Here is a 20,044-nt window from a genome sequence, read left to right as displayed (position 1 = left end):
GACCCAAACTTGATCACAAAAGTGGAAGAATAGGAGACATAGGGGAGGCCATCAAGATCTTCGGATTTGTTATCGTTGTCCGGCAACGTAAGAGCCTGCATGTTCTTTGTAGTCATCAAATTCTGCATTCATTAATGCTTAATTGCCCTCCCCTTTTCACCCCTAGCTACTTATAAATAATAATCAAACACTGCTAGCTGCCATCTGCAACATATATCTATCATCATAACATTGTATCGTTTAGTTGGTTGAGGAATATAATGTCGTCTTTTGTGGTGTATCTCTTCCTGTGTTTTTCTCTCATGCATGCATGCACTGCCCGTCCACTTGGAATGTTTGATGATAATAAGGAAAATGTTCTGCTCATCTCTACCAAGGTGGTTCAATTCCAAACCTCTTACTTGTAATTAGATGAATATGCATATATTCGCCTTCTTCGTGTGACCCAGTCAGTTATTGGAAACCTAATCTGGTTTACCTGATCTTTTACTGACTAGAGGGTCACAAGACGAACTTTACTCACAGGGTATCGACTGCTCGCCTTCTTGATTTGAGCAGATCGATCAGCTATGTGAAACTTAAAGTTGGTTTACCTCTTTGTGATTTTTGGCCAACTAGAATTACAAGATAAACTTCACACAGAATGCAACTTAGGGTAGCAGTTGTAGGCTTTCCCATGGATCAAAGATGAATAGGCATGCATGTAAAGTATAAAGCATAAATGAATTGGATTGAGAATAAATTAAAGGGTTTTTTGCAGGGTGCAAAGCTGTCGATAATGGAGGATGGTGCAGTTTCCATGGCTGAAACCATAGAGGCTTTCAAGAAGATTGATGATCAAGAAGACAAAGGTATCAAATTAAGTAATATTATATGCTTATTGTTTAAAAAAAAAGTAATATTATATGCTTTTTTTATAAAGAAAAATCTAGTTAGAGAATAGAGAGCTTTAGAATATATGTTGTGACAATATTATATATACTCCTGATTAATTAACCTAGAGTCGAGTTTAGTGTGTGATTTGTGACCTATTATATATATGAGAATAGGGTTTACCCCTTTCACATTTTTGGATAGTAATTCTAAGTATCTATCGTAACTCAAAATAATATTAATGCTCGTCAATTGTTACTGCATTCACTAGATTAGAACAAAAAATCTTATTACTTAGAACATATATGTATAGTATACTTATAATTCTTTTTAAAAAATCTTATCACTTATAACATATATGTATAGTATACTTATAATTCTTTTTTTTATGATACATATAATACCATATACAATAATGTATAATATGGCCTGGTGGTTATATCTTGACACAATATTGATAATATCTCATACAATAAAAAAAATAATACATAATTACTATCTCTATGTCCTCTTTGCGCCTCTACCTTGTTAGGGTTTTATGGGTACGTATATACCATGATGTTTTATTACCAAAATCAAAAGATAAAATGATTAGCAAGTGATTGAGAGTATTGGGCAATATTTGTTAGGTTGAACTATTTGTTTGGCCTATGCCATACAACAAATAGATTTTTTTGACAACCCATCAAAGTTTGTTTGAAATACCTATCATTTTTGTGGGAGAATAAATTTTTTCATCACCAAGTAACTTGTAGTTCAATGGCACCTCTATGCTCTAGTACTCACTTTAGAAATAGATGATTTTTCAACTTCGTATGTTCTTTGTTTAATCATATCTGATCTATGGGCTTCAGGTGGAAATGAGGTTGCGACATTTTCTCTTCAAGAATTCTTGCATGAAAAACTCGAAATCAAGGTAAACCCCTCCTCTCAACTCCATGTTGATACTTGCCCAAGCCACGGAATGCGAAATTTATCACCTCAATAAGCCTCACTTTCTTACCTTGCAAGATAATGGTGGAGGGTATGGTGAATCACGATAACTGAGTGACCTCTTGGTGAGAGAACTAGTGTCAGGTGCTCATAAGGAGCCACCACATTAGGTGTAACTCCCACACTATGATTACCAAGTCTGAATCCTACCTCTTTACCTATAATTTAATTATTACATGAATAACAACTGAGTTGCTCGTGTGAACATAGCATAGATCTACAAAATACATATAAATTCATATGTTTTCATTGCAGGGATCACAGAAACGAGCACGGTCAACCTTAGAATCTGTGGCACCACCGAGTGCAGAAGAAGATGTGACCACCACCGGAGACAATGACCCCGTGGAAGACGCCGTGGTTATGGACTATGCACAACCCCACCGCAAACCACCCATCCACAACAGATGATATTATCCCACTAGCGGTGAAATTGTTTCTAAAGTGGTAACTTATTGTATCACTATTAATTATAACTCCACTCCTGTGTAGTACCCGTTATGTCAAAGAGTTGATTGGAAGGACCCGGTATATGTCCCTCTGGTTGACTAATTGACACATCAAATAATATTTTTACATTTTACTCGAATGTGAATTGAATAACGTTGTTGTGCAGTGCTATAATATATGTCCACACCCGTAACCTTCAGTGGTGAGTATGTATTTAGTGGAAGTTGAGCAATCAAGTCGTAGCTGGTACTTATAAAAATGTTGGTTGAGTGGCTGTCCTTTATACTACGTGTTTGTATCAAATGTTATGTGAATGAACAAGAAAATGCGTACGACGCGGGTGTCCTGTCCCCATTCCTCCATACTAAAATTACAAACTCATTAAGGTTTCAAGTTCAACTTTCCGTAGGAATGATCTAATTAATGACATTCTTGATTTGAATCAATCAGCTATAAAAAAAAAATCTGGTTTTGTTTACCCCTCAGATAGTGACTACGGATTTTTATTTGTCACCCAACAAAAATTTACAAACTCATGCTCAAAAGGGGTGATCGAGTGGGTAGAGCATAACTCTAATCCTGAGTTTGATTCTTACCTATTCTTACCTACACTCTATCAATTGAATTTACAAACTCATGCCCAAAAGGGGTGATCGAGTGGGTAAAGCATAACTCTAGTCCTGAGTTTGATTCTTACCTATTCTTACCTACACTCTATCAATTGAGCTTGTAATTTATCTCTCACGTATGATTTGTATGCTATTACATAGGAGCATAATTTACTCAATGCACACTCTAAAAAACAAAAAATCACAAACTCATTTCATAAGTGTAGCAAATTGCTACGAGTTTTCCTCGTTACTCCCAAATATTCATAAGCGTAGCAAATTGCAAATGCAACTACAAGATTGGAAATCAGGTGAGTCCCAGACCGCATCCAAATTAGTCTCGTAGTGTTAGAAATAATGAATGTTGTATGTAAGCTCAATGATTGGAGTATAATAATGGTCACTACTAAGAAAAGTTAGAGACAACATTAACTCATTTAGACAATTAGGGGATGAACTAAAGTGCCAACCCATAATTTAGAGACCAAAATTACAACTTTTCCTAAACTGATGTCTCTGTTTTGAACTAACAAGCACTTAATGACCAATAGCTGTGATGATTCAAGAACTGAAAATATATCCATCCAGGGCAGAAATCCCATTTTCCAATTGGGATATGAACATGTTGGTTTCAATTTTTGCTTCTATAATTGCTGAAAATAATGTTTCAGAGGCATCATTGTACAGCAATCAACTACCACTGCAGTTAACAATGAACGGTTTAACAGCGTCGATGAATTCTGGAGTCTTGATCCCCAGTTTAAGATCAACCTCTCCACCGCCTAGCCAGAAGAAGTCGGGTTTGAGCTTTGTAATAGCTTCATCCAAAATCACCTGGCAAAACAAGCACTTAGTTAAACCAGAAGAACTCGGGTTTGAGCTTTGGAGTAGATAAGCCCCGAACTAAGCTGGTCCAAACAAGCACTAATAAAGCGAAGACTTTGACAGGCTTCAGATTGCAGGACAATAAGCAACATTAACAGCTGGCATAATCAATGGCACAAGACTTCATCCCCACAAAAAATGGGGTGACCGAGAACGATAGACATGCCAAATGTTCCCATTTATGTATAAAGATGAAGAATAACGGGACCCCATTGCCTGTTTAATCACAGGCTATATGCAAGAAAGACAGCAAATGCTAATCGAATAACCAACTTTCCATGCCAGTTAAAGTGGGAATAGAAGCAGAAGATTACTTACCGGAATGTCTGTTTTCATACCAACGCACGTTACAGCATTGTGTCCATAACCTGTCAAACTTTGCGAGATTTCCTCGGGAGCAAGCCTCACTGTAGAAATTCATATCCCCACATTTCAATTGTTAGCATAAGACTTCATGAAATGTTCAAGAGATGATAGTGAAATACAGATAGCAACCAAAACGATGGTTCTAATTCAATATATTGAAGCAACAATAAGAATTTCATATCCCCACACTTCAATTGTTAACTTAAGACTTCATGAAATGTTTCAAGAGATGCTAACTTACTGTTAAACTTCTTTTTTGCTATCTTGCCATCGTTGAGTGTATACAGAAAATTCTTCACTGCCTCAGCATTAAACCGTGCAGTATACTGCAATAAGAAAATTCAGGAGATTATCATTTATAATGTACTTCTACTATCGGTAATGTTCAGAGTGGAGGCAACTATTAGAACTCGATAAAACTCACTTGCACAACAACAAGATAATACTTTGAATTGTTGCGATCCTTACAATCAGTTACACTCGTTGGTGCTTGAGTATTCACCTGCATTCAGAAGACAAATTTTACAAGCAGAAGGAAGAATGAAGTAGCGAGCAAATACCTAGCTTTGGATACAAGAACAGCTCTACAACAAATAAAATTAAAATGTCCAAACATTCTCTACACTCATCAATGGTGCACAGATAAGCGCCATTTCAGTCTAATATGCTCACGAGCATGCCTCTCTTTCGCCCCAACACTATGCAGATACAGACATAGAGCACTTAACAATCAGATACCTCAGATCCAGTATGAGTCAAATTGAGGCCAAACATAAAACACTATACACCACAATCTATGGTTTCATCAAAGAAAAACTCTTATAGATAATAAAGCCATAAACTTTTTTTTTGGATGACAAGAGAAACTCACAGCCATTACCCAAGGGTGTGGACTGGGTAAACCCCACCCTATGATCCTTAGCAGGCAAAGAACCACACGGAGGTAAACCAGCCTAACCTTTTTTTTTTGGATAACAGGGAGGAAACTCGCAGCGACTACCTGAGGGTGTGGACTAGGTAAACCCCGCCCTATGATCCTTAGCCGGAAAAGAACCACACGGAGTTAAACCAGCATAAGTTGTCCATAGCTGACCGGCTCAAAACAAGAAGGCCAATAGTCTGACCAACTCGGCTGGAATTACGGAACATGCTATTTCTACCTCCATCCTAAAAGCACACAATATAACATTGTACAAGCTTACAAGGTGTGATGATGACTAACAAACTGAAACTCATATATAGTCCCTTGAAGATTGCCATGTTTGACAATAATATAGCATAAAGGTGAAGTCTTTATCCTACTAAAACTACACTACCTCACTGCATATGCTAAATGAAGAGTGAAGACATAATCTTTTCCCATTATTTCCTAAATCACTTCTCTAAATTTCCAATACATTTAACTTAAACTACTGAATTTCTACTGGCTTAATTTTGACTTCCATTCTTTGTCATCAAACTCTAGAATGTGTAATTTATGCAGTCAGGTTCAGACAAAATGAGGGAATTAGTAAATTTATGCTACAAGAGAGAATAGCAGTTATAAAGGAAGCAAGAAATGGAGGTACCAGAACGATGCTTTTGCAGAGGTGATCGATGGAAGCGGCAGCCAGGGCGTCTCGGCGGGCTTCGAGAGGCCAGTCGTAATAATCGGTAGCGACGCGCTTGAAGGCGAAGTCTCTGACGCCATTTTCCCGGAGGATTGTAGAGAGGCGGCCTTCGGTGGTGTCGTCGGCGGCGGAATCGTTGGGAGAGGTTATAGAGAGGTTTTGAGAGAAGGTGTCGGGTAGATGGGCGAGTTCGAGGTCCGATATTCGTCGGAGAATTCCGATCTGGACTCTCTCCAGCTCCGCTAATGCCTCCATTGATTCCACTTCGAGAGCTCTTTCTCTCCCGTCGACGGCTTAAATGGCCGGCGGCTTGTGAGCTCTGGTTTTTCTTATACTACATACTATTGTTTTATTTTTAATTTTTTTTTAAAAAAAACTTATCTTATGGACTTTTGGTCAAAAGAAAGAGAAACCATTTTTTTAGGAAAATCTTACCGTCGCTATCCTAAAGTGTATATTGGGTAACTTTTCTAATCCTGTGAGGATTATAAAGTTGCCGTTTCTGTAACCTTCTACTTGGCCTCGAAAAATCCCAAAAGTCGGTCTATCTATTCAGCGTGCAGTCGAGTTGGCACTATTGCAAATGTATCTTGGAGAAGGGAGCAATCCCATGGGTAAGGCAACAACGGGTCAATACTTTTGTTACTTGTTCATTTTCTTGGAATTCGTGAAATTTTATGCACCAGAACAGAATTTACTGCGGAACTATATAAAAGGCACTAATTGGTCTTAGGGCCAAACAATTGAAAGGAAACCCTCGGCGTGTGAGAGGACCCCTTTTCGCCACTAAAAGGTATAGGTGTTCCTACCTATCCACGGACTATAATAATATTCTATATGTGTTTGTAGCTTAGCGCACTGCGCAACAAAAATAGAATCAAATTAAACTATTTTAGTAGCCTATTGCTTAAGTCACACAGGAAAAAAAATCACACAGCTACCCTGTGTGGTGAAAAGCATAACAATGTCAAATGTCTTAGGCTAATGAAGGCATTACAAAGTTATACCACGGAGCTCGAGCGGCTCGTTTAGCAATCGAGCCGAGCTCGAGCTCTAATATCTTAGGCTCGTGGCTTGACGAGCCGCTCGCGAGCCATATATATATATAATATTAAATTTGAGCTCAAAATCAAACTCGAACTCGAGCTCAAATTCAAGCTCGAACTTGAGCTCAAAATCGAACTCGAGCTCGAATAAACGAGCTGCTCGACCTGAGCTCGAGCAGTTCGAAAATTGCGAAACTCGAGCTTAAACATCAGTTCTCGAGTTCGAGCAGGACGTTCCTTAACGAACTCGAGCTCGAGCGACCCTAGGCTCGAGCTCGGCTCGGCTCGTTTACACCCCTAGCCTTCATTAGTTCATTGTAATGGGCTTCACCAATTGGGCTAAGTTAATTCATGTTTTCTTGGGTCAATCAGTGGGCTCATAGTGTATTGGCTATTACCCATAACTCTAAAGAGAATTTGATTTGTCAATGCATAAAAAACTCATAACTTTCACATGAAAAATGTTTTGTATCCATTTATTTTCTTCGTCATATTCATATTTTATTTTATTTTAAGATTTATATTCAACTATCCTTCCTAAAACATGCCATAGCTCACAATTCACAAAAAAAATAAATCACTTTAGTACGAGATGAATTATGCCCCACTCACCCGATCACTCTTTTTATATTTCCAATTTTGACTTTCTTCCTAAGACATCTGTCTTATTGTGATCAATGAACTAATTAATACGTGTAATCCATCTCCAAATAAATAAATAAAAATAAAATATGTTGATTTTGACAGAATGCTGTAGTTAAGAAGTTTGCGATGGGCTACTGAAAAACAACCTGGGTTATAATTTATAAGCAGACGTGCATGGCCATCAAAGTTAATTCTTTTCTTTTTTTTTTTTTTTTTTGGGATAATGAGTGATATCCACGTCCATTATCAATAGGTGTGCATTAAGTAAATTCGTTCTTGTGTAATAATCTGTAACTATACATGTGAGGTAAATCGCATCAAAAAGATTTTGTGCGATAAGTTCGATTAAAATGGTGTTGACAAGAATAAAACGCGTGACCTTTAACAACGAAAGTCATGCTCTGCTCACTCGACCATTCATACCAGATTAAGAACTCGTAATTTTTGTAAGGATATGAGTTATTTTGAGTCGATATCTTACCTAAATAAGTTGATATGAACTTCCCATTGAAATTAAAAGTAGATGGCAAAAGTACACAAGTTTGAAGGATTTGTATTCACCAACTCCGTACTGCGTTTGACACGGTAACACCAACTACAAGAAAATAAGTTAGTCTTATTAGAAAAATTGGATGACCTAAAAGATAAGTAGTCTTTGCCCATGGTTTCTACAAAACATATTGACAGTATTATAGAGAGGGAGACTGGGAGACAAGAAAAGCAAATGCTTTGCTATAAGTGGGTTGTTATGAAATAAACTATATATATATATATATATATATATATATATATATATATATATATATATATATATATATATATATATATATATATATATTTATTTATTTATTTATTTATTTATATGCCAGGTCAAATGCAGCCAGACCTTAACATGTAGCCGCACTATTAGGTATGTAAAAACGCACCAATCGTGTTAAGAAACGCACAATGTAACAAAGAAATGCACAAATACATCACGGAATGCATACCTATCAGAATTGTTGAAGATCGAACTTGGCTTAAGCCTAAGTAATTTAAATTAAATCCTCTCTTGGAAAAGACTTGAGTGGAATCGTGGCAATCTTTAAGTGAAAATATATCTATTAATTTTTCAAATTATATTTTTAAAAATACACCATTCTCATTAATTATTGTTGTGACTTTTTGAACAAAAAGTGGCCCATCCATGGTATAGGAAAAAATTATCATACATGCAATTTATGTGCACTTTAGAAGAATTAATAATTATTATTTATTTTTTTAATGTCCAATAAAATCCTCAATAATTGTTAGTCATAAGGAAAGTATGGAACTACTATTACCTCGCCGGCTCGCCCACAGAAGTGATCGAATTACTTTTAGGTGGAATAAATAATTCCTATATTCTTTCAAAATATTATTGAATTCCTATGAAATCATTCCTTGGACTTATTTATAATCATATTCCAAACGTTCCACCATGGTTTTACATGCATCATACACGTGCATAGCTAGAAATAAAAGATTAATTAACCTCAAATTACGCACAAACAAGAAACCAAAGACTCGATCATGGTTTTACTTTTACTTTTACACTTCTGTCGTTTATTAGTCAGAAACCCATCACCATCATCGGCGACATTTAACTTTTGTCTCCTTTGAAATGCGACGATCAATATTTTACAATTTTTTCCTTTTAAATGTTTTATTTTTGGGGATATTTTGGTTTAGTTTTTTAATATTTAACTATATATTTTAATTTGCTTATAATAATACCTACTAGCTTTTTGGAAATGTGATTTACAATAAGCGTCAAAGGTTATCACCTAATTATCAGATAGCAGCCCCTTGTTTCATCACAAAAAATCCAATATTTCAACCATCAATGTTGGTATTTGTGATATGGATTCATGAATCATGATTCAAACGAAAAGAGTTTAGTTTTCTTTTAATATAATTTTAAATTTGGGAGAGCAATTTATGCAATTGTTATAATACCATGAATCAGGGTTTAATTGTGAACACTGATACAAAATTTCTGTATCTTCAATTAACACATTCTGTACCTACAGTTAACCGTTTTCTCTACATGTAAACAAATAACTTGATAACTGCCGACACATAAGATAGACACATAAACTGTCAACTGCAGGCATGGTTGAAAAAATCGCTAATGGCTAGACGGCGATTAATCGGTGCCGATTTCCATGTATTTTTTAAAAAAATTGTTTATAATTTTTAATTTTTTTTAAAGACAAATAATTATAAACTATTTAATACTTTAATAGTTAATACTAAACTATTAAATATTAACCTAAAAAATCTAGAATTTGTATAATTTAGGGTTATTTCGCTCAAAACGATTTCGTTTTGAGTAAAATAACCTTTTAAAAAAAACAATTGCTATTCAGCCGATTAGGCAGCCTAGACGGTGCCTAAGAGGCCTAGGCGATGCTTAGGTGGCCTAGTCGACTTGCCTAGGCCACTGATTATGGTGATACGCTAGGTGGTCAACTGTTGCCTAGCGCCTAGGCGCTGATTAATCGGTGTTTATGCGAGATTTTTTCGACACCAACTACAGGTACAGAATGTGTACTGAAAGTTAAATTTTGGACTAGGGTCTACAATGCAAGGTAGACCTTGGTCAATGGTATAATTTGTCCAATTTAAGTGTCAAGAAAATAATGATTCTAGATTTCTAGATTAGTAAAGATTTTATATATATACTCACACACACATTATTTCTTAGGTTTTTCATTTCCTTAAATTTTAAAATTGAAATGCATGTCAAAATTTGGACAAAGTGTCTGTATAAAAGGAATATAAAAAACAAAGAATTGAATTGTAGTATTTGACTCGTTGATCATTCTGAAAACGCATACAGTTGACGTTCGAGAAAATTAAAGTTGTAAACCTAAGACCCTTCTTGTCTTATTGGTTCTCATCTTCCTTCTATATAAACACTCTATCCTCCTTCCCCCTTCACCAAGAAACCAATTAAGCAAATCTCTCTACTTAAACCAAAGCTTCATTATTTCAATTTTCATCTTCACATAAACACCATTGTTAATTTGTTACCATGCATAAGAGTTCTTCCTCTTCCTCATTCGGGCCGGGCGGGCTGGACTTGAGCCAGACGTTCTTCAAGCCCATTCCCAACGCGGCCCCGCCGTCCCCCACGAAGCGCCACACCAAGATCTCCGTGGTGGGCGTGGGGAACGTCGGGATGGCGATCGCCCAGACCGTCCTTACTCAGGACCTCGCCGACGAGCTGGCCCTCGTCGACGCCATGGCGGACAAGGTGCGCGGCGAGATGCTGGACCTGCAGCACGCCGCCGCGTTCCTCCCGCGCACCAAGATCCACGCCTCCGTGGACTACGCCGTCACGGCCGGGTCGGACCTCGTGATCGTCACCGCCGGCGCGCGGCAGAACCCCGGTGAGAGCCGCCTCGGCCTCATCGAGCGGAACTGCGCGCTGTTCAAGAAGATTATTCCTCAATTGGTGAAGTATTCCCGGTATTGTATCCTCATGATCGTGTCTAACCCGGTGGATATTCTTACCTACGTGGCATGGAAGCTGTCGGGGTTCCCGGCGAACCGCGTCATTGGCTCCGGCACCAACTTGGACTCTTCCCGCTTCCGGTTCCTCATTGCTGATCACCTTGATGTTAATGCTCAGGATGTGCAGGTGAGACTTCTTTTATATATACTATTCCAGTTTTTTCTACTATTATTAGTGCCAGGTCTATGAGCCTATAATACTATTTTTATATTTGGTCGATGACTATTAAATTTTTAAATATTTGATCTCAAAATTTTTAAATTTTGGTCACATTTGATTCTTTGACATAATTTTCAGTCATTAATGATCAAATTTTAGACAAGTGATTTATTTTGAAGTGCAAAATCGTCATTTTCAGTCACCTCCCAGAGAAGTTTAAGAAAAAAAGGTAATAAAAATGATAATTTTACCCTTTAAGATAAGTTATCCGTGACCAAATTTCAAGCAAGTGACTTATATTGAAGGGTGAAATTGTCATTTTTAGTCCCCGGAAAGTTTAAGAAAATAATAATAAAAAATATCAATTTTGCCCTGATAGTGTAAATAAGCTCTGAAGTCCCAAATACGTACAAACTGATAGGTCAGATCGTATTCAAGTTTCGTTATTGTCTGCTTGTTGGTTTAAGTCTCGAGTTTGGGTTAAGACGTGAGGTCAGAGGGTCCTAAGGATATAAGTCCCTCCTCTAGCATTAAATGCGGTATTTATAGTGGATAAAAGGAGACACATGCCGAACTCTCGGCATGTCTGACACATGTCGCGCATGCATTTGGTTGGTTCGGGAACACCGCCTTGACAACCACGTGTATCAATATTCCTGACCACTTACTAAGGGATGCGGCCAGGTTAAAGTTAGGAGCCTAGACCCAAATCCTCAAGTAACCATACTCGGGATGACTGTCCCAACCTAAACAGGCCGGGGTTGATCCCAACACAACGAAATACTACTACAACCATGATTCTAGCTTGATCGTAGCATTTAGGTCGGTCAAAGCCGGGAATGATTCCTCAATGTGACCTGACTGGATATCGAGCAGGCACACGGTACGTAGAGGGAGGTATACTCGGAGAATGTTCCTTATCATCCCTTTAAGATTAAGTCAACTATGATCCAAAATTAGGTCGAATGGATCAAATATGGCAAAGATTTAACCATGGTGAGATTAAATGTAACAAAAAAATTAATTGTTGGAGATCAAATGTGAAAATAATCTCATAGTACTTAAATCAAAAATGGAAAAAAAAAACTTTATACAATTCATATACTCATGAGATCAAACTTGAGTCACTAGACTTGTTTACATCTTTATGTTTGAATTCTCGACCTTATACTTATTATCAAAATAATGTTGCTAAATTTTGACCATATATATGTACCTGCGCGCAGGCATATATTGTTGGGGAGCATGGGGACAGTTCAGTGGCACTGTGGTCAAGCATAAGCATAGGAGGGGTGCCAGTTCTGAGCTTCCTAGAAAGACAACAAATTGCGTACGAGAAAGAAGCGTTAGAGAACATCCACCGAGACGTGGTGCACAGTGCTTACGAGGTTATAAGTCTCAAAGGCTACACCTCGTGGGCCATCGGCTACTCCGTGGCAAACCTGGCTCGGTCCTTACTTCGCGACCAGAGACGGGTCCACCCGGTCTCAGTCCTGGCCCGGGGGCTCTACGGGATTGATGGCGGTGACGTGTTCCTCAGCCTGCCGGCACAGCTGGGGAGGAGCGGCGTCTTAGGCGTCACCAATGTGCATCTAAGCGAAGAAGAAGAGCGTCGGCTTCAGGCGTCGGCGAAGACCATTCTTGAAGTGCAACGCCAGTTGGGAGTTTAGTTTGCAGAAGAGAAGAGAAGAGAAGAGAAGATTGATGTTTTTTTTTTTTAATATTGTATCATTATGGTACTTGTTTACATATACCTTTGAATAAATGGAATCCATATTTCTTTCGTTTGTTAAGATATTAGCTTTAGTATAAAAACTAATTCAAGAGCAGAAGTTTTACTAAAGTTTTAAGTGTCATTCTATGTCGAATTAGAGAATGTGTCTCTTAATGGGTCAAGAGATTGGACATGGGTTCTCCTGACTTGAGCGGTCGTACTCAATGTCCACGGATAGTTATATATACCTGGTCGGTTTGGTGGTCAATTCACTCGGTCGGTCCAAGAAAGTTGGGAGGACTTAAAGTGTGGCAAGATATTTATGGAGTAAATGTAGTTTGTAGTTGGCTCTTGGATTTTTCCTGAATAATGGAGATTTAAATTATGTCGGTTACATCCTTAAATACATGTGTAATAATTGGTAGAATTAAGTTCATTTATGAACATAATAGATGTATAAATATCCCTGGGGGAGAGAGTTCAGTGTTTAATTTTGACTGATTTAAGACAATAAAAAGAATTTTTTGCTCTCGAATTGTTTCGCTTGATACATTCCCTTTTTTCTTGATAATACCGAATGGTTATGTTGTCCTGCCCACGACAGGCAAAAGTCATTAAAAAAAAATGTCCTTTGAGATTTTAGACAACTTATTAGTCCATTTAATACAAATTACTATAAATCAACGATGTCTAAAATTCAAATAATGATGAGGAAATGATTGCTAGGAAGAAACCTTAACAATGCTGAAAACACTTGGGCCTAAAATGTGACACTTGGTCAAGATAAGTTTTCTCTAATCGAGATCAAGAAAAAAACCTAACACTTACTATTTAGCTGAGGGTAGAGGAATGTATAGACATTATAGACCCCTCATTTCATATGGTAAACTATTCATGTTTGAGGATCTTGTGATCGGAATGAAAGTACTCGGAAGGAAACAGTCGAAAGTAAAGGTTTTATTGAAGCTTTTTTTTTTTTTTTTTTTTTTTTTTTTTAATTTTAATCTTGAAAGATCATTATCGGATGGAGCTCATAGGAGAAAGAATAAAAAGAATTGTTAGACACATTGTAATTTGTCTGACACCGGATGGAGCTCATAGGTACCTACTAGTACGTCTACACACAAGACAAATTGGTGATATGTAAACAAGCTCTTTGAACCAAAGTGTGCATATACACTAAGAGGGAAATGGTCTTTACCATGTGGTTCACAAACTGCACAAGTAAAGGGATTTGACAACGGATTTTTATGGATTGTGACAACTATAACTTGTTGAGTGATCGACAACGAACAAATTAAATTCAAATTTCAAGATGGTACTCACCCCGGCCTCCTCATCTATAAAAGGAGGACCCTAAGCTTTCGATTCCTTGTGATCAAAGTATTGAAAGCGAGCAAAATCAAGGCTTCTAAGCTGAAAGAAGAATCACTTTGATTCTTTCAAAGTCCATTACTCAACAAACACCATTTTTTCAGCTTCAGCTTTATTCAACAATGAAAATGGTTAACCTAATAGCTCACTGCAATTGGTAAGGATGTTACTAATACAATTATAAGGTTAGAGACATACTGTAGTATAGCCTACACGTTAGTACTTAGTACTTGACCACATGGCCATCCTTTGTTCAATATATAATAAAACTATTATTGAATGTTAATTTAATAGTTTGGAATACTTAGATAAGTGGATTATAAATGTAACTGTACTATGAAGTCAGAAACTCTTATAGTATATATAGCCTACATACCCTGCACATTAAGTATTTGACCACATGGCCATCTGTTAGGCGGATGTTTGGAGGGCTGAATCTAGCATCTTACCATTGAAACGAGACGTTAATTGTTACACAAGTATAATGAAATAAATGTACATCATCGTTAGTAGCTATAATAAGCGCTTGATTTGATAATTGACATCAAACCAGATTATGACTAAAGTTATGTATTAGCTACTAGTTATTATAACTTTTGATGTAATGGTAATAAAGTGTTTGAGCCAAATTTAAATTAATTTTATAGTAATAAATTATTAGATGTTGCTCAATATAAATAAATAAAAAACTATTATTGAGTGTTCAATAATAGAACGTACATTATTATATGTGTGGGCATTTGGCCCTTTGAACAACAACTCCAATTATAAATGAATTGTCAATTATGCTGTTTGTCACGGGGCCTCATAATCTCGATTTTAGTATAAAGTATAAACAATAATCTAATGTACAACACGGCATGCATGAGCTCTGTTCTTTTGTCTTGACTAAATATGGTATCTGAGGTTGCATGGGGGAGACAGCTCGATTGGATCTTCTTGACAGATAATTTGAAGATATGGAATGATTATATTAGTGTCATCTTTTATTTCAAAAAAAAAAAATATTTGTTTCATCTTTATATTCCATTTTTTCGATCTTTATTAAATTTTAACTTAATTTTATGTCCTACTAAAATAAAATTTAGGACACACACATATATATTACTTGTTTATTTGAGATAGCTTGACGTATGGACAAGAGTCACATGATCATTTAAGGAGAGTTGGTAAGTAATTTGCTTGATAATTATAAGGTTTTAAGCTTTAGAGTTACTTTATTAACTTTCTCATTACCTCCTTGTGGTATCAGCTAAGTTGATTTATCTCTTGTGATCCTTTTCCGACTAGAATCACAAGATCTTTTCCACCCAAAACTCTGCAGCTTAAAATAGTTGCTGCAATCTTTTCCTTAAATTAAAGGGTTACATGATCATCTAAGGATCTTAACGTTGTTGTTGGCCTGCACTTAAATGTTTAAAGAATAGAATGTTTAATTAATAGATTATATTAATTATGGCTAATCAATTCAAGCACGCTAATTTCAGTGTTTGATACTTAAATTTGACTCTAATTAATAACTTGGCAGTGTTATTCTTCACGTACAATATAATTCTCCATCCAATCCTGCAAAACATCTCCATGTGTGTAATGTGTTAGGTGGGATAGATGATTATTACCATAGGCATATAATTAATATTTATTTAATTGTAAGATTTTAGTCATGAGGGAAGATCGTTGCCTATTACTAAAAACACATCAGTAACCTAGTAGTTTGGCTGAGATAGTTAGTTCTAAAAACACATAGTAACCTAGTAATTTGACTGTCACAGTAACCAAACTGCTAATTCAATTATATGAAGTTCAAACATGGTAAAAGATATGTATGAGAATATCGTATATCGTATAAACTAATAAACCTGATAAAGGGTATGGGAATACCAGGGCCGGTTTTTTTATTTGCGTGGCCCTGTGCTGGTAAATAACTGAGGCCCTATCAAAGTATAAATAAACTACGAATTGAATAAAAATTGCAAAGAGAAAAATGCAAAAATTTATTTTTGGGCTAATATAATCACAAATACATATACTAACTATTAGGTTAGGGCTGAACTAGGGGCCCACAAAATTTTGGGACCCTGTGCGGTTGCACATCTTGCACGCCCTAAAATCCGGCCCTGGGGAATACTGAATGTCGTATGAGAAAAAAGACTTATGCAAGTAGGTTAATAAATCAAGGTGACACCGCCCCATAAGAGGCCAACAAGGAACGTAGGAATGCCGATACCAAATTGCAAATAACTCCTTTAATTTGTAACGCCATTTAGTTAACACAAAAGTTTGCCTCTCTATATACATGTCTATTTGATAGATAACTCCAATTTCTTCTCCTATTAAGAAACATCTATCAAATAATTATTCCAAATGATATTCATCTTACCTATATATCTCTCTGTGTGTAATAGAGTCAGTAGCATTCAAAAATAAAAATAAAATATTTGTGGGGGAGGGGAGGATTCCTTAGGATATATATCCCCAACTTATATAATCACCGATGTCAAATTAATAACTAATGAAATGTAGAAACCTCCAAAGTTCATAATTCCTTGATCATCATCTCCAAGTTGCTTTTGCCAGCTTGAATTATTGTCATTAAATTAAAATTTCCATCCTAATAAACTCACATGTGATCTCTCTATTTTTCTCCATTACCCTCCAAAAGAAAATTGTTTTTAAAATGGAAAGATTCCCAAAGTTTTCAACTATAAATACCATACTAAATGCATCAATCTAATCACCAAGCCTCAAGCCAAGCAAATAGCCATTTTTTGAGCTAAAAAAAAAAAACCCTTTGTTGAATTTGAAAAAAAAAAAATGGCTAAGGTTGCATCACTTGCCCTTCTCCTCACTTTGAACATCCTCTTCTTCACAATGGTTAGCTCCACCAATGTCCCTTGCCCACCACCCCCATCGAGCGGCCACGGCCATGGTCACCACCATGGCAAGGCGAAATGCCCTAAAGATGCACTTAAATTGAAGGTCTGTGCCAACCTCTTGAACGACCTGGTCCACCTTGTTGTCGGCAGTCCTGCAAAGGCCCATTGCTGCCCTCTCATCGACGGTCTTGTGGATCTTGAGGCCGCTGTTTGCCTTTGCACCGCCATTAAAGCCAATGTTTTGGGTATTAACCTTAATGTTCCCCTCTCCCTCAGCTTGGTCCTCAACAACTGTGGAAAGAAGGTCCCAGAAGGCTTCAAATGCGAATAAGCCAACAGCTTATTATCTTCTTTTTCTTCTTCTTCCATTCTTTTTAGTTTGTTTGGTTTTTGTGTGTTTAATTTAGTCTTCAGCATTCTAGCTTATGTTGTCTGGCTAGTTGTCGGAGATGCTGTAATCTTGCTTCCTATTGTGTTAAATTGTTCATGTTCTTTTCATTCATTTGAGAGAAGGTTTGAATGTGCTTATTGAATTGGCAATATAATAAAAACATTCTTTATGGGCACTCCATCTTCTTCGAAAACCTAGTACATATTCACGTGTTTAAATCTTGTGTTTAGTTGTTTACAATAAACAAGACAATCATTTGGGAAAGTATCACCATATTTTAAGAAAACTTTATGCTACTGTAATTTGATATATATGACATGAGAAAATCAAGATTGATAGAGTTTTACTCCTTGATGAGAGCTCCCGGTTGGAAACTTGACAAATTTCAACGATTTTTTCTAATTAACCGAAAAAAAAAGAGACGAGATTAGAAAATTTTCTAACTTCTGAATATTATATAGGGGTGATTTGGTAGTGGTCAGTGTCACCCATCGCTTTCAACTAATGAAGAATTTTTTAGAATTGTAAAGTGGTTAGAAAGGCCATTACAGTTTCTAATCACTTTTGAATGGTTAAGAAATTCATAGTTTAGACCAATCAATGTCCACTTATCTTTTTCAATTCTTTAATTTTTAGATCATTAATAATGAACATATTATAATTTTACCGAAAATAAGACATTGTATCATCTATGAAATAATGAATATATATCATTACTAACTTTCATGAGTTAGGGTCATCTTAGTTCCATTAGATCGGTAATTTTGAATTTCTAATAGCTTTATCACAAAACATCGTAAATAATGATTTTGATTTATTTGGACAAGGTTTACATGAGACTTATCTTCACTTTGCACCTTGTCTCTTTCGCTCCACATGAATAAAGCACACTACCCTATTGATAGATGGAAAATAAACCTTTTTTTTTTTTTTGTGTTACTTATATTTTATGCAAGTTCGTTCCACCTAGTCGTCACGATCTGCTGGTCCTATAGTATTTAATAATGGTCTGGTATTCCTATCTAATAAAAAAATATTATAGTTTCTTCATCTAAAATTATAGGCTAAAGTGTCATCCCGCACCATAAACCAATCACGATTATTCATCCCGCACCATGGTCTTCAATAAGTGATTATTTGAGCAATAAACTAATTTTTTTTTGCGCCTAGCCTTTTTTGTAGGTTTTCCGGTAAACATTATGACATGGTGTCAGTTTTCTGCTGATTTGGACTTATTTTTTAATGACATGGCTTTAATAAAATGAGATGGAGTACATGTAAGATTAAATATTAAAAAAAAAAAAACCCAAATTCTATCGTTTGAATTCCATCCGGCGAAATTGGCAACTGCACCCAAATCCAAAGCCACAGCAAATGCCCGTCCGAATCGACGACTCGTTAATCTTCCAGCGGGTCGATTTTTGACAACTTCTGCGTGGATTCATGTTTGACAGAGCTATGGGGTTCGCCCAACTTGCGCAGAAGTGGAGGAAGTAATTGAGTTTGTACAATCAAGAAGGCTATGCAAATTGACGAAGCCTTGGTAATCTAGCCATAGAGCCATCACTATCCACAACTTCACAAAGAACAGCAACATGATCTAATCCAGCTAAGGTTTGCAAAGTAGATTTGTATGCAGAAGATACAGAGAAGTATCAACTTAAGGCTTGCAAAGTAGATTTTTTACCCAGAGAAATATCAACTTAAAATAAGCTTCTGTCATGAAGGATAGCAGCAAGAATTTTTCAAACCAAGACACGCTCTACGCCCACTCAAATCGGCAATTCTACCGGGTAAAATGGGCTGGGTATAAACCTAGCATCACGTCGAACCAGGCTTCCAAATTCCTAATAATAATAGTAATAAACTAAAATTGGTGTTGGGTGTCGTCGATTCAAACAGTAGAAAAACTAGCGCTTATTGTTTCCAACTCTTAGTTTTATTATTATTATTCCAAGTCATTAACAAATAAGCCACATCTTTCAAACCGACGACATGTCATACACTTTACCGGAAACCTACAAAAAATGCTAGGCGCAAAAAAAAAATTGGTTTATGGCTCAAATAATCACTTATTGAAGACCATGGTGCGGGATGAATAATCGTGATTGGTTCATGATGCGGGATGACACTTTAGCTATAATTATAAGTTAAATGTAATAATAACGTGGAACAACATAATTAAAATAAACACATTCACTTGCTTGCATATAATAAATCACCCTGTACTTTTTACTAGAAATATTATTCGAATCATATTTTTTTATATCAAATGCATCATTAAAAAAACGTGTCATAACAAAAGTGTTGCGTGTGTATATATATCAAGCTATAAACTTACACACCTTAATCTATAAACTTACGCACCTTAAGCTGTAAACTTACTCACTTTAAGCTTTAAACTTACGCAAAATTATCATACTGCTACAGATTTTCTTTTTTAAATTCTTCATTCTAGGTTGTTAATTTTGACTAAATTAATGCATAAAATTTCAACATATATATATATATAT

At 36.3% G+C, this 20,044-nt stretch overlaps 4 protein-coding genes across 4 annotated transcripts; 3 read left to right on the top strand and 1 right to left on the bottom strand.

Moving 5' to 3' along the window:
- The first annotated feature begins 206 nt into the window (after window positions 1-206).
- Window positions 207-2,651, top strand: LOC116028025. Its single transcript, XM_031269822.1, has 4 exons — window positions 207-377; window positions 761-851; window positions 1,728-1,789; window positions 2,122-2,651. The coding sequence occupies exons 1-4, from the start codon at window positions 261-263 to the stop codon at window positions 2,275-2,277; spliced, it is 426 nt and encodes a 141-aa protein (XP_031125682.1). The 5' UTR covers window positions 207-260; the 3' UTR covers window positions 2,278-2,651.
- Window positions 2,652-3,307: 656 nt separating this feature from the next.
- Window positions 3,308-6,100, bottom strand: LOC116027126. Its single transcript, XM_031268556.1, has 5 exons — window positions 5,744-6,100; window positions 4,600-4,677; window positions 4,417-4,501; window positions 4,128-4,216; window positions 3,308-3,758 (listed from the first exon to the last, which is right to left on the bottom strand). The coding sequence occupies exons 1-5, from the start codon at window positions 6,038-6,040 to the stop codon at window positions 3,615-3,617; spliced, it is 693 nt and encodes a 230-aa protein (XP_031124416.1). The 5' UTR covers window positions 6,041-6,100; the 3' UTR covers window positions 3,308-3,614.
- Window positions 6,101-10,531: 4,431 nt separating this feature from the next.
- Window positions 10,532-12,945, top strand: LOC116028094 (L-lactate dehydrogenase A-like). Its single transcript, XM_031269892.1, has 2 exons — window positions 10,532-11,143; window positions 12,403-12,945. The coding sequence occupies exons 1-2, from the start codon at window positions 10,535-10,537 to the stop codon at window positions 12,844-12,846; spliced, it is 1,053 nt and encodes a 350-aa protein (XP_031125752.1). The 5' UTR covers window positions 10,532-10,534; the 3' UTR covers window positions 12,847-12,945.
- A 4,064-nt stretch (window positions 12,946-17,009) lies between these two features.
- LOC116027850 (14 kDa proline-rich protein DC2.15-like) lies at window positions 17,010-17,668 on the top strand. The gene has a single exon (XM_031269612.1). It carries the CDS (start codon window positions 17,079-17,081, stop codon window positions 17,469-17,471), a length of 393 nt encoding a protein of 130 aa, XP_031125472.1. The 5' UTR covers window positions 17,010-17,078; the 3' UTR covers window positions 17,472-17,668.
- Window positions 17,669-20,044: the final 2,376 nt, after the last annotated feature.

Source organism: Ipomoea triloba, chromosome 8 (assembly GCF_003576645.1).
Source record: "Ipomoea triloba cultivar NCNSP0323 chromosome 8, ASM357664v1".
NCBI lineage: Eukaryota > Viridiplantae > Streptophyta > Magnoliopsida > Solanales > Convolvulaceae > Ipomoea > Ipomoea triloba.
The sequence above is the reverse complement of the archived record's forward strand: the minus strand, read 5'-3'. Positions and strand labels throughout refer to the sequence as shown.

Coding starts and splice junctions, on each gene's coding strand:
- LOC116027126 (XM_031268556.1), bottom strand. CDS start 6,040: ATGGAGGCATTAGCGGAGCTGGAGAGAGTCCAGATCGGAATTCTCCGA. Junction 4,678..5,743: donor TCTGCAAAAGCATCGTTCTG/GTACCTCCATTT, acceptor TTCTGAATGCAG/GTGAATACTCAAGCACCAAC. Junction 4,217..4,416: donor AGCAAAAAAGAAGTTTAACA/GTAAGTTAGCAT, acceptor GAATTTCTACAG/TGAGGCTTGCTCCCGAGGAA.
- LOC116027850 (XM_031269612.1), top strand. CDS start 17,079: ATGGCTAAGGTTGCATCACTTGCCCTTCTCCTCACTTTGAACATCCTC.
- LOC116028094 (XM_031269892.1), top strand. CDS start 10,535: ATGCATAAGAGTTCTTCCTCTTCCTCATTCGGGCCGGGCGGGCTGGAC. Junction 11,144..12,402: donor TTAATGCTCAGGATGTGCAG/GTGAGACTTCTT, acceptor ACCTGCGCGCAG/GCATATATTGTTGGGGAGCA.
- LOC116028025 (XM_031269822.1), top strand. CDS start 261: ATGTCGTCTTTTGTGGTGTATCTCTTCCTGTGTTTTTCTCTCATGCAT. Junction 378..760: donor TTCTGCTCATCTCTACCAAG/GTGGTTCAATTC, acceptor GGTTTTTTGCAG/GGTGCAAAGCTGTCGATAAT. Junction 1,790..2,121: donor ATGAAAAACTCGAAATCAAG/GTAAACCCCTCC, acceptor TTTTCATTGCAG/GGATCACAGAAACGAGCACG.